Genomic DNA, 17,334 nt, shown 5'->3' with positions numbered 1-17,334 from the left:
TGAGTCAGGACCTCTCGTTGGCTCTGCAGTCTCCTCCTCTCTCTCCTCATTTTGTTTTTTTAACCCTTTCGCGTTTACGGAAATTTTAACTCGCACAATCTCAAAAAATGGTCGCATATGCGGGCATATTTGCAAGTCGCACTACTGCGCCTACGCCTAGTTATAAAATTTTGTCACTCTGTCTCCAAAAGTGGTCGCAAAATGCAACTAAATGGTCGCAGTCTGGAGCCCTGACTTGGGAGTTTTGCTACTTCAGTTATCAAAGTCAACAAGCAGAGCTCCCATCCGGGGCTGTGTACAAAGCTAAACCACCAATTAACCTCTATTAAAGTACAGATAGCGTATCAGGGCCAGGGCATCTCCTTGTCGTGATTGTAGGTATTGTCAGCGCTGCGGAGTGAACCCGATCCAGTTTGAGCAGGGGCTGGCTGGCTGCCTGGTCCCTCAGAATGAAGGGGCTGTCTTTATCTCAGAGCGGCTGTTTTGGCTGGAGCCAGCAGGAGGGAGAACACATGAGCTTATCTGAGTGACGCGGCAAACACTGACCTTTCCGTGGATGTGGGGAATGGCACTACAGCATCAGCGTGCCGAGCATTGAATAGGGGAGGTCAGCTGACTCAACTGGCCTGTACCTGGCATCTTATTGCACGGCGTGTGCTTGTGTGCACGTGCACGTGCGAGCATGTGTGTGTGGGTGTATTTGTGTGTGTTTTCCTGTAGTATGTGTAAGTATGTGGGATGGAGGAAGAGAGAGATGGATAGAGCAGAGTATGTTGGCCAATATGCAAGAGTGTTATGCGTTTTTGTGCATATGTGCGTGCCTGTATCTTTCTGCTCACGTGGGGACTCCCTCTTTAGCTCTGTTGGCATTCAATGCCACTTTGCCCTTGGCTCTCGTCACCTTCAGCCCGTGGCACGGGGACATGACAAAGCTCCCAGCAGCTGGAGGTGTGCGCTATTTCAGTTCAGCTCTGGGTGAAACAATGGGCCAGCCAAGCCTGCAGGCACACAGCTGAGTGTAAACATTTATGAGTAGTTGAGGAGACCAGCATTAGTTTTAGAATAATATCTGTGTGAGTGGAGGGGGAGGGAACTGTGCATTCCAGATTACAGCTTTGCTGCTGGCATGTAATAAAAGCATACATCAGTATGATTCACTTCAGCAAAACAGAGAGAAGAGCTTTCCACACTCCCCCACCTTTGGACTCAGGGTCAGAGCAAAATTTAACTCTGCAAAGAGGGTGAGAGAAATAGTGGCAGAGGAAGGGAGAGGTAAGGGATAAAGAGAGAGAGAGTACGTGTATGTGAATGGGAGTCTTAGAGAGGTTTACCAGAACTTTGTTTTGACAGTACATGAAAAGATGTTCCATCATGCTGTTTACATAATTTCCTTGGAAACCGTGACACCCCCACCCCCGCCCCCTCCACCCTCCATGTTATACTTGCACTAATTTAGATGTTGGAGATCAGCTTCTAGCAGGACATGTCACGCCAGCAACATGCCGTGTCTAGTATCAGCTGGTGACAGAGAGAGAGGGGGAGGGAAACACTGGAATAGAAGCAGAGAAGGAGTGAAATAATGACAGAGAAACAGAGGGCAACAGAGAAAGCAATGACAGAGAGGTGAAAGGAGGAATGAGAGAGAGATAGAGAGGGTAGAGGGGAAAAAAGACAGTGATAGAGAGGAGAGAGGAGGCGAGAGAGGGATAGAGGGGAGAGGGGGAGGAGGAGAGGGAGAGGGCTAGAGAGTGAAGAGATATATAGAGAGGGGAAAGGAGGAGAGAGAGAGAGAAAGGGGGGGAGGACTAGAGAGTGAAGAGAGATATAGAGAGGGGAAAGGAGGAGAGAGAGAGAGAGGAACAGAGAGGAGAGAGAGAGAGAGAGGGGGGGAGAGGGGGGAAGAGAGAGTGGGACAGACAGGAGAAAGAAGGATAGAGACAGGAAAGGAGGATGAGAGAGAGATAGAGGGGAGAGAGGTATTCTCCATTCTGTATAATGTGCACCCTGAGAACGGGCCTAGAGTCAGAGAGTCGGCAAACTCCAGACCCCAGTCCTTTACAAACAGAAGGGCAGGGGGCAACAGTGTACAGAGCAGGGGGCTGTTGCCACAAGCTCATTAAATCCACACGCTCTGTCAAGCAATGTCATTCAGGCTTTGCTGAACATTAAAACAGCGGGTAGGGGAGACTGAGGAACAGGTAGACCACACAAATACACTGAATTGTCACTGAGTGAATGCCTCTTCACTTGAAGAGCCACCTTTGAAATGTTAACGATCATGGCCAGAATAATGAGATGTAGGCCACCAAAATAAGCACTTCTCAGACAGATCACGTGGCGGACATTATAACAAAAAGTGACTCTTGAATAGCCTATGACGATAACCCAAACTGAAGTTAAAAATGGATTGCATGAGCTTGTCTGAAGATGTCCGACTACCTGCACCAGGTGTAGGCAGGTCATCGTTGTGTGTCTGTGTTGGCAGCCTGTTTTCTGTTGGCTTCACCAGACATTCATAAATCAACCTTCTAAGGACTGTTGGCTCGCTGTGTAATTGGCACGTCCAACTAAACGCCGAGGTTCATTTTCAAAGGCTCATTGACTGTTTCCAGAAATCTTAAAGTGAATTACAAGCTTTTGTTAGCTATACATATCAAACTCTAATTGTGGTTGGCTGCTAAGCTTTCAGAGAAGAGCCCCAGGTGCTCGATGTTCAGAATGTGGTATAAGAAGCTCAGTAGTAAAAAAAGAAAAAAGAAAAAGTTACATAATTAATATCCATACAGTAAGGCAAGAAAACAACATGAGACGCTGCCAGTTTACTCCTGATCAAGTGCCCTGAAGTGTTTCAGTGAAGTATGGAGCAACATAGATGGATTACATTTTAAGTCATTTTGTTAATAATAGTAATATAATAACAATAATAATAATAATAATAATAATAATAATAATAATAACAATGATGATGATGATAATAGTATATATTTTTAGTTGTTGCACAAATGAATACAAAAGATCCCTCAGTTCCCTTGTAAATGTTAGTTAAGATAGAAGGCAAGTACTGGTGAAGAATGAGGTGCAGAGATTGATATATTGATTAGGAAACTCTTATCTAGAGTGCACAGGCTGTTTGCTTTCCATGTATCCTTGTAAGTGTGATGTGACCACGGTTTGTGTGTTCTTTTTGTTGCACACCCACAAAGTGTCCCTCCCGCTTGCTGTAGATAAGTCTGGCAGCCAGTGTGGGAATTGGAGGGTCTGCAATGCAGTGGTAGCCCCTAAGGCCCCAATGTACACACACAGACACACAGACACACACACATGCGTGCACAGACATGCAGATGCGTGCACACAAACACACACACACACACACACACACACACACACACACACACACACACACACACACACGCACAAGCTTGCGCGCACACACACACACACACACACACACGCACATGCACACACACACACACACACACGCACACACACACACACACACACACACACACACACACACACACACACACACACACACACACACACGCACACACACACACACACACATTTCACACTTGTCAGAGTCAGGTCACCCGGCTAGTCTGAGTCATGTGAAGAGGGTTTGTAGTAATCTCAACCCATACCGGATGTAAGTGATGGGTGTGACACAGGTCACAGGGCCATAAATGTTCCACTACACACCACCCCGAAGATAAGGACTTCATTTTGACATCCTCGGGGGAGAAACAGGAATCCCCCCTCCATGTATTGCTATCAGAGCTCAGCAGGCACTGTTTATAAACAAAGTACTGTTCTTCACAGAATAACAATATTGTGTTTGTATCGATCTATTGGTTTTTCAATGTGTTGCCTTTTTAGCTTGGAAAATGGATTGTTCTCCTTCACATGAGTAGTGGAAACAAGGACTGGTGCTGAGCTTGACTCGTTGAAGTGAACGTTTGACTCGGGTTCCTCTTTGCGCTGCCTTTGTTGTAGTGATAAGAGAGAGTGGGGTCCCGGTGAGTGTGGGATATCTCAGCACGCTGGGGGTTGGGGGGGTGGCTGGTGGGTCTCCTCCCCTGTGTTGATTTGCTATCCTCGCTGTGTTGCTTTCCCCTCTGCCGTGCTTTCGGAAGATATCCCCAGGGTGGTGAGCTCATGCGGACCAGCTCACGGTCACAAAAAAAAAAAAAAAAAACACCAGCGGGAATCTTTCCCCGGGCCAAGAAATGCTGCTCCACCCCAGCCTCTGTAGAGAGACCAAAACTGTGTGCTCACACCATCCCTCAACTCCTGTCTATCTGCTATCCCCTCTCTTTTTTGGGTTGTTCTTTCTTTGTATCTTTTTTCCCTTTCAATTTCTTTAACTGGTATTTGTGTTCCATTATTTTTTCTAATTCAAATTCGAATTCAAAAAGCTATATTGGCATTGCGGTTACATGTGTTGCCATGTGTTACCTGTTCTTATGTGCCTTACACTGGAGTCTGAATGGCAGTGCTGTTGCTCTGATAAACTGGCCACTTCATTGCAGTCTTAATATTTCACCTGCCACCCCCATGTATCTGCACGCTGCAGTGCTCCGAGCTGTGCTGCAAGCCAAATGGCTGCCTCTGCCCACCCGCCTGATAGAGGTGCGGGTACTACCCCACGCCCACTCAGACCGGATTGGAACCTGGTGGAGGTCGCGGAGCAGGGCGGGTCACCCTTATGTGTACGTCTGAGTTCCAGGTCCCTAAGACGGGGTCTGTCACTGTCACGAGCAAAAACGAGTAGGACACTACCAGCAGCTCAATGACGTGGGCAGCATGTGTATGTTTGTGTTGGGGGGAGGGGCCTTGAGGACTGCTCTGAAGCCCAGGTATGTGAGCAGGTGTGCTCTGAGCCTCAGTGACATTCTCTTCAGCCAGGGCTCTCTCTGTGTTTATGGACAGCAGTGAGAGTATCAGGTTTTCATGAGACCCCACATATAATCATATACTGTACGTATCTATGGGGTGTTGCAACAGCACATGTCTCAATTCACAAGCCAGCATGGATTAACTCCATGTCTTTGGCTTTAAATGGGTATGTGCATTGCTGTCATTGTGAAATTGCTCTTTGTGTCATCCAGTTGTTTGTCTGTACTGCACTCTTTGAGGCACTCAGTCACAATTCCTTCTTTAAAAGCACAATATTAACAAAATTTTAAATGTAGTTGGTTTATCTGATGTGAACTGTGTCTTCTGTTTTCTCTCTAAGTGAAGTCTTTTCAACAGATGCCTGCTGGTGAGAAAAGCATGTTGGGTATACGGGCACGGTATCTATGGTAAGCAGGAGCCGGTGTGTTTTCATAATACACACCTCAAAGCCATGCAGGTCTCAGTCTTTCATAAAGAGCAGCTGCGCACCATTGGCACGTAGTGGAACTCCCTGCCACAGCGTTGTCGTGGTGATGGCAGGGTGGGTGGGGCTTGGCGGCATTGCAGCATGAACTGTGGCCGCCTTTGAAGCGCAGTCAAAAGGAAATCCAGGGAAAATGTTTGGACGGACGGTTTTACTGCAGGTTTATAAATTAGCCATGTAAAGGACTTCTACTCAGTAACTGCTGGATCTGTCCAACCAAAAACTTTCCCTGGGTTTCTATTTCAAATGCATACTGTTCCACGGAATCCTGCAACATGCATTTCATGCCCCGACTACTCATGAGATATAATTGTGCAATAATAAATGCAGGGAAATTAGTGCTAATGTTTCAGGGAAATACTCCACTTGAGCGCACTTGAATGATCTCCTTAAAGCCTGGTAGCAATGTGTGTCCATGCCTGACTCTGCATGTGTTCTCTGCACAGTAAGGGATTCTGATTCCATAGATCGAAGTTAATTTCCTGAACGGCTGCAGGCTTTCTGGTCTATTCAAACCACTCAGAACCACTCTTAGAACTGAGAATGGAAGCTAAAAAGGTTCAATCAAGGCGGTGATTAGTAAGATTGGGTTCTTCAGTGCCTGGCTGGAAGGAAAGTCTATAAGATTCTCCCTTGGATCTGTAGGATAGGGGCTGAATATCCCGTCTAAAGATAAAGAGTGGCAATGAGTTTCTCTGGAGAGCTGTCAGAGTTATTCGCCCTGTGCTCTGGAGTGGGTTTCTTGTCTTTGATAAGGAGGAGTATCCCATATGCTGTGCTTTGCTGTCCTGTCAGAGTCCAGAGCGGGACAGACTGAGACATCACAGGTGCGAATGGGCAGAGCTGTGCTCAGCTCATACATGCCAAACCCCTAACGCTGGGCCTACACCTTGGAGCACTCTGGTGCTGGAGAGCGCTCCCACTTCACTTTGCTGCATGGCCTCTGACCATAGCTGATGCAAACTTGATTCCTCTGTCCTTGGAAAGAGATAAGATCAGGATTCATGGGTTGACCATAACAGGGGGAAAGAAAATCAGATTTTCTTGAATTACGGGAAAAGCTCCTGAGAGAGAGAATGAGAGGGAGGGAGAGTACTCAGAGCATGATACAAAGATACGTATGACCAGAATCACATGTGTGGGCATGTGTAGCTTTGAGCTCTGGCTAAGCTCTCTCTGTGAAGGAATGCTGCCAGAGGAGAGGACTCATTCTTCTTTAAGAAGGATCCCTCTCCAGAATCATCTGCTTTTAACTCATCATGAAGTCATGCAGAGGGTGACAAACTGTGACAGTGACAGACCTTCAGGGGGCTTTTCTGAGAAACCATAAGGAGTTCCTCAGGTTTCTAGCCACTGTAAACGGGGTGTGTGCTTAGGTTGGCCCTGCGCCAACTCAAGAGGAAACCTAACCATTTTCTGAAGCAGATTAAGGACACATCCCAGTCTCTAAGATAGCTGTCCTGAAAAATGCTGTCGAGCAGGACTCCTGATCACCACCTGTAGGCTTGCCGAATCACACTCCCCGTAACGGTCGTTAGACAAGGTGACAAGCGGAGCAACGAAGTGATAAATGACAGATTTAGGGCAAGGTGCTGAGTGACGTCTCACCTTAACACCGCAGGCCTCAAAGCTAACAGGGCCCTGGCTGAAGCTTGCTCGTTGTCATGAGAACCATCGCCATGGTCCTGGTGGACATTGTGGTGGTCTTACATGACCATTAAAGCAAAAAAGAAAAGGTCAAACCCACAATGAGGTTGAAACTGGATGCCCTCCAAAACCATTTAAGTCATATAGGAGGAGCTAACCACACAGCATTTAACTGACTGAAAAAAAGAAATAAAAGAAACTCTTCCATTGGCAGGCAGAGTGCATACAGTAGACACATTGTTGATTTTGTCTGGGCAGAGGAGTCAGTTTGTATCCTGAGAGGAAGAACATTTGGCATAATAGAGCTGTTACGTTATAAGGGACAGAAGCATTACAGTGTGCTTTTTGGTGGAGTGCTCTGTTAAAGCTGTCACACAGCCAGTACACAGCGTCAGCGGCAGTGGACATGATGATCTTGTTGCGATATCTTGGCCTTGGCTCTGTTTTGCTGTCCTTTCATCAGGATCAGCAGCATGTGTGAATGTGTGTGTGTGTGTTTATGTGTGTGTCGGGGGGGTTGTGTTCTGCATTGCCTGCACAGGTTGCCATGTCATGCGTGGTCTGATCGCTGCCGCTGGTTTCGATAACAGGCTGAAGACAGGGGACTCTGCACAGAGGTGCCCTTGTACCCATATCTACCCCCCCTCCCCGCGATGCTATCGCTTGCTCCACCCCAGCTTACAAAGGAGAGCTCACGTTCACGCCCTCCCAAGCAGACCCGCGGGAGACGGGGTGATCAGATTAAGGTGCAATCCACAGAGCAGGAGGAGGCCCAGGAGTCTGTTCACGTTCCCCTCTGAGCTCCTGCAGGCTCGTACATCTGCCCAGCGTTCCTTCAGCGTGCCAGCACAGAACTAGCTCTGCATAACACTTACCAGAGTTCTTTGCACTACTCGAAAGCTCAAGAGCTTTGAGCCTAAATATTCCTCCTCTTCTTCTGACTGATGCACACTGTTCACAAGGTAAAACTTCGGAACCTTCATGCCCAGCCAGACCTGGGTCATCACTACAGGCGACTGTGTGGGGAATGGAAGGGCTAGCTGCATTTCCTCTGTGATGGAAACAGTTGTTCAGAGTGTAGAGCTGTAACTGGAGCCAGATCTGTAAGCTGTGACATGTGAGCCAGGTGTCATCTAGCTCTGACAGTACCAGGTCTGTCAAGCCCTCCTTGTCAGGGTGACCTCCGCTGATTTTGGTTTTGTAGCGGCAGGCATGTCAGCACTGCGGGGTATGTGTTTGGGATTAGCCCACCAGCATGCGTGTTTTTACGCTAACAGAGACGCCACTCCCTGTCCCAGCCGGGCTGGGCAGCCCCGAGAGGCAAGGAGGGCAGGTCCGCTTAATGGGGCGTGACCTCAGCATTCTGAGGATCAGGGCTTCTTCGAATCTGGAGATGATACGCGGGCACCCCAGGGAGCTAAGTCCCTAACACCTCACCCAGAGCGGGTGTGGGCTGAGCACACAGGGCTCCGTGTTAACACAGAGGAAACGGTTCCTAATTTGTCATACGCCGTTTATTCAGAGTGACTGACACGGTTTTCGCCTCGCATGCCATCCGTTACAGCTGGAGTAGTTCCGGTTTAGTGTACCGCTTAAGGGTACAGTGCCTAGGCTGAGATGTGATCCTCCTCATTTGCTCCATGTTTTCATGGGCAGCAGCAGTTTCAGTGTATCAGTGTTTCAGTGTTTGGCTTGAATGAGCCTTTTATTCTTTAGAGAGTCTAACGAATGGAGTGGATTGGAATTCTGTGTTGGAGATATGAAAATGTATTTAAAATACACAGAAATACACCTATAGGTATAAAATGTGCATTTACATTTTTCACTTTCAGTATTTCATTAACAGTTTCAATGTACTCTCATGGAGTAGCACACCACCGCTAAGGATTATTTAAAGAGTTCTTCTTCTTCTAAGCTGTGAGGATGTATAGAAACAGCCCCTCTACCATATTTCTTTGTCTGGCACCAGCACCCCTCTTCACATGCTCCGTCGCTGACCAACCAAACCTGTTCCCTGGGTTTGAGTCCAAGGGGAAATGCAGTCTGGCATGGTTGTGTGTCTCTCTCAGTACAAAGAGAAAGAGAGCAGGGGGGAGGTCCTACCGAGGGAGGGAGCGTGCCCGGTTGTGTTTACATTCCCTCACAGATACCGCCAGGAACAACGTGCCCTCCACAGCCTCTCCCCCAAAAAGCTGTTTACTGCCCTGTTCCTGCTGCTGTTTCCCTCCTTTCAGTGCCATTCATGGCTTCTATTAAAGTCATTATCCCCCCTGGAAAAAGAGATGAAATCAGGCCTTTTTCCCACATGGTGGCTATCTGTTTCTTATAGCAAATTAGCAGGCTTCGGGAAATGCCGTCAAATTGACAGGTTTCCTCTCCCCTGCTGTCACGCTGGGAGACTTTCCAAACGGTTGTGCCGCGGCCCGTGGGACGGCTGCTATTTTTAAAGTCGGGCCTTCTTAACGTCTGCCTTTGTTTGAGGTGAGGGATTGGAGAGCCCAGATTAGGGGAATCAGCGCAGTCTGCCATCAGCGGGAGGAGGCTTCCCTTCTCGTTCACCCTCAGTAACCATAGGAACAAGACCAGGCAGGTAGCTGGGCCTTGCCGAGTGGGGGCGGCGCAGACACCTGAGACGCGCCTCCCCCAACCCAGCCGCCTACTGACACTGATAGATGAGGGGATCGGAGCCCGCTGAGCAAGGCAGATAAAGGAGTAAACGAAGGGATCGGAGTGAGGGGTACATGCAGCGGGATGTAGGCGTAGGGGAGAGACAGGCAGGCCGGCCACAGGGAGAACAGGGGCCCTGTGTGGGTGGGAGAACATGGGAGGTGTTCTCAGCAGGGTAGGCGCAAGATCCTGCACTCTGCTGATGGATGCAGTCTCCCTCCTGCCCCAGCTCTGGACTGTAAGTACGACTCCAGGGGGAGTCAAGGTGTTTCTGTGACCTTATTTAACACACTGAGGTGTTGTAATGCTGTTATTAATGCTGCGCTTTGCAGTTCACAAGGAAGCCATTAATTCACTGTAAAGTCTGTAACTACATCCATTTTGACACAGGAGTAATTACTTGTAAATGGTTCCCGGTGTGATGGAATCTGTGATCCTCTTCATATCCTGATTAGATTGCAACGGAAGTGTGTGTGTGTGTGTGTGTGTGTGTGTGTGTGTGTGTGTGTGTGTGTGTGTGTGTGTGTGTGTGTGAGATGTGTGAAGTGTGACTGTGAGATGTGTGTGCACGGCTGTATTTCTGCATACATACAGCACGTATGCTGCACTTGGTTTATGTGTGACCATGCATGTAATAGAGAGATGAAAAGAAGGGGATTAAGCTAATGGCTGGGTCACTGAGCTCCGTCAGTATCAGCAGGGCCTGTCCACATGGTCAACTTCAGGCACATGAGATACAGTGCCTCTCTGTGACACATGTATTCCAGGTGCGGAAGAACAAGGCTTAACGTGTAATTATATAATTATCATTCCACTGCTGTTACTCACATAAACATGTGTTCCATTCTGTTTAGTAAGAATTAGCAAGAGCCTGAATCACATCCAAGACTTCTGCTCAGCACTGTTAAAGAACCAATTGTGTGTTTTCCTTCCTTATTAATCCGCTTAACTGTGTAAACTTCTGCCAGCATCTTTGTGGAGACCAGCTTGGCCCCTTTGTTTCCCAGCAGACATCTTACTGTTCCTTTTCTTTGTGTGGCGCAGGCCCCAGAAGCTCTCGAGGACCCCGTCAATGACAGTGGCTGCTCAGAGGTGGGGGACCCCGGCCCGGAGGAGTACCCAGAGGCTCAGGAATGGAGCGACCTGGCCCAGGAGCAGGCCCAGGACACCACCGAGGAGTACTTCGACACCCACTCCTGGCACAGCGACACCCTCTCGGACCTCAGCCCCGACGGCGAGGACTGCCCCGCCGTGCCGCCGGGGGTGGGGGGGCCCTGCGTGGGATGGCAGCCAGAGCCCGACCTCTGCCTGGTGGGGTGCGGGCTGTATCCTAGAGATGGGAGCCACACTGACAGGCAAGGACCGGCTCCAGTGGAGACATATCCAAACTTCCTGGATTTGCCCCATGAGACACTATTGGATGGCACCTGCCTGGAGCACCTGCCTCACACAGTGCTTCAAGGACGTGGCAGGACTATACCGGAGTGCACTGAACCTGCTGAGTCTGATGAGGCTCTGAATGGTGCCTCTGTCAGTTTGTTGCCTAAGGAAGCTGGACTTCCTCTCTCCTCAGGTCATGGTTCTATGGAGACAGCGTACCAGTCACCAGAGGAAAAAGAGCTGAATGGAGCAGAATTACACTTTAAACCCACACATACATATGGAACTGACTCACAGTTTGAAACTGAAGAGACATGCATAGCACACACAAGGTTTAAACCTACAGATACATGTGTAATGGACTCACAGTTTAAACCCACACATACGTCTGTAACAGACACACAGTTTGAACCCACAGATGCATCTGTAACAGACCCGCAGTATAAACTCACAGATATATGTGAAACAGACTCACAGGTTAAAGAAGTAGAGATCACTGTAATAGACTCGCAGTGGGAATCCTCTGAGATAAATGAATCATCTTCAACACTGAAATCCATTGAAACAAGCATAACGGAACCTCAGTTTAACCCCACTGTGATAAGTGAACCAGAACCAGAGGTGAAATCCATTGACATCAGTGAAATGGAGGAACAGTATAAACCTGCTGAGATGAGTCTAGCAGAACCACAGCTTGAAACATCCAAAATAAGCATAACAGGATTACAAGCTACATCTGAGGGGTTGGCCTCTTCTGAGGAACTGCGGGACATAGAGGCTGCCTATCCTACCCCACATCCTGGAACAGATGACATCAAGCTCATAGAGAGAGCGGGTCAACAGCAACCGTGCTCACAACCCTGGGGAGACTGTGAGTCTGAGAAAGTTACAGACTGCTGTGATACAAACTCTGAGCATGGGGGGTTGCAGAGCGAGGGTGGAGAGGACAGCTGTCAGGAGGAGAGAGAGACTACGTCAGATGACAGCCAGGGTGATCAAAATGAGGGCATTTCTGAAACTCATCAAGTCACTCGCTCCTTTATGCAGTTTGGTATCGAAGACAGTGTTTTAGACACCGAGTTGAACTCTAACATCTGTGTACGGTCTGAAGTTGAGGATAGTGCTTTAGCAAGTCTTTCTCACAGTGACGTCCATCTACAGTCAGATAATGAGGGCAATGTTTTAGAAGCCCAGTTGGTCACTAACATCTGTGTACACTGTGATGTTGAGGAAAATGTTTTAGAAGCTAAATTAGACACTAATGTCTGTGTACAGTCTGATGTTGAGGAAAATATTTTTGAAAAACAGTCCTGTACAAATGTATGTGTATGCAATAGTAATGAGGATAATATTTCAAAAACTCAGCCCCACATTAACACCTGTGTGAATTCTAATTCAGAAGAGGTTGTTTTAGAAACCCATATTGACACGTGTGTACAGTCTGATACTGAGGACAGTGTTTTGGAAACCCAGCCCAACACTAAGGCCTGTGTACAACCCTTTTCTGACAATGTTTTGGAGGCCCAGCCCAACACAGAGGTCTGTGTACAATTTGTTACCGAGGAACAGGTCAAAGAATGCCATCTCCTCCCACAAAAGCACTGTGAAGTCATCTGCTCAGATGAGCTGGGGCTTGCCAGTTCCTCTGAGCTGCAGTCAGAAGCTTTGTCTGAAGAGGGGGGACTATCAGTACAATCCTCATCAGAGGAAAAGGTTGACAGCTCCAGAGTTCCTCAAAAGCAGGAGGTAGGGCATCTTCTTAATCCCCCAGAGTCGCCTGCTGAGTCATTCGAGGTGTCGAAAGAAGTCGGACTGCAGAATCTCACAAGCACAGAGGAATCCATCCCGTGTCTTGTCAGCTCCGCTGGTATGCCCTTTGAAACCACCACAGACTTGGATTTGAACTGTAAACAGTTTGCACTGGGTGGCTCAGACATTACGTCTGGAGCAAGCGAGGCATCGGCAGAAACGCCAGCGAGCTCAAAACATCTGAATGACTCTCAAAACATTGTTGCAAATGTCCACCCTTTCCAGGGGGACATTGTTGTAACCTGTGCGTCAAATCCTGATTCAAGCCCAGTGAGGACGGTACAGATTACCTTAGATATCCCACAAGAGAAATTCCATTTTGATCATCCCTGGCAAATTGGGATGTCAGGGTCACCCTATTTCCAGAAGTTCCGTACCCCACCTGAATGGCATTTTGATACGAATAACAACAGTACGACAGGTTTGGAGTCATGCTCTGTTGATCCTCACAATGCTGTGTTAGAGGCTCGTGCTGTCACCAGTGAGCCATTGGACTCACTCTCAGGGGAAATCACTTATAATTCTGAAGACAATTATGAAGAGGACTCCTCCAGTCTCCTCCAGGCAAATATTAATGATGATGGAACTTCCTGCAGTGGATCGGATCTTGAAAATAGTGCCTGGGATGCAGAGGACATCCCCAACACCTTGGATCATGAAGCCTGCTGGACTAACCAGGACTCAGTCTCAGCTGAGGGGGTCCATTCTGAGCTGGACCTTCCAGAGGGGGGGGAAATAATGGGGGAAATGCAGGGTGGACCTCAGTGCACAGACAGAGTCAGTCAGGACGCCCCCACCAACAGCCCCCACCTCCCTCCACACACAGATGTGAGCTGCGGGGAATCCATAACATGGATGAGTAATGCTGAGACGAACAGGCAGAACTCTGAAAAAAGTGAAGAATATCTGCAGGAGACACTGGATACAGAGAGCTCTGTAGACACAGCGCTTGAAGACTTAGTATTTTGCATAGAGACCAAGAATGAAGACCAATCACTTTCACACACTGTAGAAAAAGAGGAATATGAATGCACAGTAGATTATACAGCTGGTAGCTCTATCCCCTCCATGATAGAGGAGTACACTGCGTCTTTTCAGCCTTGTTTAGAGTCATTGCAGCCTGAATTTGAAACAGTCAGATACCCTTACTCAGACAGTAGTTTGAATTTGCTATCAGTTAATAATTTGGAACCTATTTTAGAGGCTGATCGCTCTCAGGAGAATTCCTTCATAATGGAGGAGGATAGAAATGCAGAGGAGGAGGATGAGGGGGTTCATGGCAGTACAGTGACCCCTGTACAGGAGGGGGAAAGTGGTGGTACCTCCTGTGTCCAGTTCACACGCCAAAATGATACCCTTCAGCTCTCCCCTCCCCGTCACCTTGCCACTGAGGATAGCGTGAGGGATGACTTGCCTAGCACTGAAACAGAGGTACAGCCGAGGCATAGCACACCTGAACCAGATGACAACAAGGCCACAACCGCCCTGCCTAACGGGGATGTGGTCCATGAGGTTCGGCGCACCCCGACCCCGGTCTCCCAGGACCTGGATACCACCAGCACTAACAGCGAGGAGACTGATGACAGCCTCTACTCCCTCCTGGGGAGCAACCCCAGCCTCAACAAGGCCGCCAAGAACAAGGCGACCAAGGCCGGCTCCACTGGCAAGAGCTCCAAGTTCTCTGTCTTCTCTAGAATACCCTCATTCAGGAGGAGTAAGAACATGGTCCGAGAGAGCAATAGCTGCAAGGCAGAGCCTCAGGAAGGTGCGGACAGGGGTGAAGAGAGCCGCGAAGGCTCGCCTGAGAACAAACCCCACCCCACACTCGTCAGGGCGCACCTGTCCCTCAGCTCGGACCACCTGAGAGAGGCCACACGGAGGGGTGAGAACTTGGATGATGATGTCTTCGAGAAGGGAGATCTCCCCGACCAGACCGTTGGCGATCGGCCCAATGCAGATGAGCATGGATTCTGCCAATCCACACTGCATACCAGGCACGTCCGGCAACTTTACTCTCAGCCCACAGGTGACAGAGATGCTGCCAGTAGCCAGGAGGCACTGAACTGCAAGAGCTCTCCAGCCGTGGAGAGGCTGAGTCATAAAAGGAGCAAGAGCTCAGACAGCCTCAATCTGCGGATGAGGTTCGCCCTGGCACACAGGTCCCTCTCCAGCCTGTTCGAGTCTAGATCCCCAGAGAAGGAGACAGAGGAGGAGTTCCCAAAATCCGAGCATGAGAAGCGTAGCACCAGGCCATCCTGGAGGATGCTGAAACAGACTAAGGAGGCAGAGACATTGAAGAGGGCCCTGTCGGTTCCAGATCCTGGCACCGGCAGGTCAGCCCGCCAGGTCCACAGTGACTACGCCCTGCGCTCTGCTCAAGACCGGCTCCAGGGCTCCTCGGCTGGCCGCAGGGGCTCTCGACATTCAGACCCCCTGAGTAAGAAGGGTGCGCCACGTGACCAACCAGAGGACTCCCTGGATGAGAGCAAGACAGAAGAGACACGGAGGGGAGGACCCCCAAATGGCCTTTCTATGCTCTGCCCAGATGCCAGCCAGCTCTCTTCCGATGACACAGACTTTCCACTCCCAGGGGGCTGCAGGCCCACCTCTCCCCTGAGCCCCAACACCGTGGCTGCTCTGGCTCATCAGCTGGCTCCCTCCTGGGCCAGGTCCCTGGGCTCCTTTGAGAGCATGGAGGGTCCTCTCCGCCCTCAGAGCCCCAAGCCCCAGAGCCCCCGTCTGGGGAGCCATCGCAGGAGCTTCCGCTACCCATCGCGGGCCACCACTGTGTCCCTCCTGTCGCTGGGACAGGGTGTCAGTGTGGAGGGGCTCTCGGACCCCCCAGAGAGGCCCAAGACCCTGAAGCCCAGAGTGTCCCAACTGGCCTCAGTGAATTCCCTGAACACAGAATGGCAACGGGAAGACAGCGGAGTGGACAGTCAGTCCCAGATCGCCCTTGTCACCTCCATGTCCATCAACGAGTTTGAGGTAAGGCAGGATGAATAAAATGCTCAGGACTGATTTCCTGGTATTAGAGATAAAGTTTCTTGATGTGGCTTATTTCAATATTCCCCTTTGTAAAGAGGAAACAGGCATCTTCTGTTTCTAAGTATATCTCAAGCTCCCCAGGCTGCTTGCAAAGTTGTTCACAGGATGTGCAGCAGTACTCAAGTTGCTGTGTGACACCTAATATATTCCCTGAAAAAGTCAGATTTTTCTCATGCATTATACTCGGTGCACAGTAGGATGAAGGAGGCTTTTGGCAGCTTAACATCATTATAACTCCCCTGCGGAAGAAAGAATGCTTGTTTACTCCCTAGCCAAATTGTTCCGGTAAGGCTAATTTATCCCCTGTGAGGGCCGTGAGGAGTGTTTGCTCTTCCTTTTACGGGCCAGTCCGGGGGGTGCGTGAATAGCTGGCCCTGGCACTTAATCCATCTCTATTCAGAGTGTATGAGTGTGTGTGTGTATGTGTGTGTGTGTGTGTGTGTGTGTGTGTGTGTGTGTCCATTCAGGACTATGGCAGCTTGATTGCTGGGAAAGAGGGTTCTCTTTATCTCACACTTTCTGCTCCAGCCTGAGAGGAGGATGAAAAAGGACAGAGTCAGCTTCTCACTGCTCCTGGCTCTGTATAATTCAGTTCCCTGACATAACAATCTCAGAGATATACTGCCTGTGACTGATCTGTAATAGCCTGCTTTGAATGTTAGGAGGCAGCCTGGAAATCTGTATAGGCAGCACCATCTAGTGGTGAACTACTCACGGAAGCAGTTTTTTTGAGCTACGATATGTACCTGTACATCTCAATTGTATGTGTATGTGATTACGCAACATGACCCCATGCTTTTGTCACGTGTATTACATATATTTATTACCAACAGAAAGCAGATGGAGGGGCTTCAGCAGGGCTTGTGTAAGAATAACACGTGACTGACTCAAAATGTCAGGCATCCGTAGGTCATGTTTGTTTAGGTATAAAGAGGCTGATCTGCAATCAGCAGCAGATGTTAGCGCTGCGCGGCGCGGCAGCTTCCTGCTCCCTAACCAGTCCGATCTGCGCTCGAAGCTCATGCAGGATGGAGGTAAACCCGCAGCCCAGTCGCCGGAGAAGCGGCTCCCGGACCTGGGGTGCGTGCTGCGGGTCAGGAGCCACGGCCAGCGACGGCGAGGGCCACGTCCCATCTCCGACCTGGGCAGCTGGGCCATCCCTCTTCCAGGGGAAGGTGGGGCGGGGCTGGAGCTGGGGGCAGGGCAGGGGGCGGACAGGCAAAGGCGCTGCTGCTCTGACGACCTCTGGATTGAAGATGAGAAGAGCCGGGAGAGGAAGATGAACGCCACTGCGACCACGGCGGGCAGCTTGAATCGGCTGACCGCGCAGCTGTCGGAGGAGGCGGGGAAAGTAAGACGCGCGGCAGCGAGCACAGCCAATCAGGCGGCTCCTCCTCCACCAC

General features: G+C 49.6%; 1 protein-coding gene across 4 annotated transcripts in view; it reads left to right on the top strand.

The window, feature by feature from the left end:
- The window catches only part of LOC118796001, a 76,073-nt gene that overhangs the window by 37,143 nt on the left and 21,596 nt on the right, over window positions 1–17,334 (top strand). For 3 of the 4 annotated variants that reach the window (XM_036554830.1, XM_036554832.1, XM_036554831.1), the window contains 2 exons: window positions 10,739–15,871; window positions 16,950–17,282. In XM_036554830.1, coding sequence (XP_036410723.1) covers window positions 10,739–15,871; window positions 16,950–17,282 — 5,466 coding nt within the window. The remainder of the gene's footprint in view (window positions 1–10,738; window positions 15,872–16,949; window positions 17,283–17,334) is intronic. The other variant, XM_036554833.1, reaches the window with a different exon arrangement.

Source organism: Megalops cyprinoides, chromosome 20 (genome assembly GCF_013368585.1).
Source record: "Megalops cyprinoides isolate fMegCyp1 chromosome 20, fMegCyp1.pri, whole genome shotgun sequence".
NCBI classification, from domain to species: domain Eukaryota; kingdom Metazoa; phylum Chordata; class Actinopteri; order Elopiformes; family Megalopidae; genus Megalops; species Megalops cyprinoides.
Note: the sequence above shows the minus strand (reverse complement) of the source record. Positions and strands in the feature narration are given on the sequence as shown.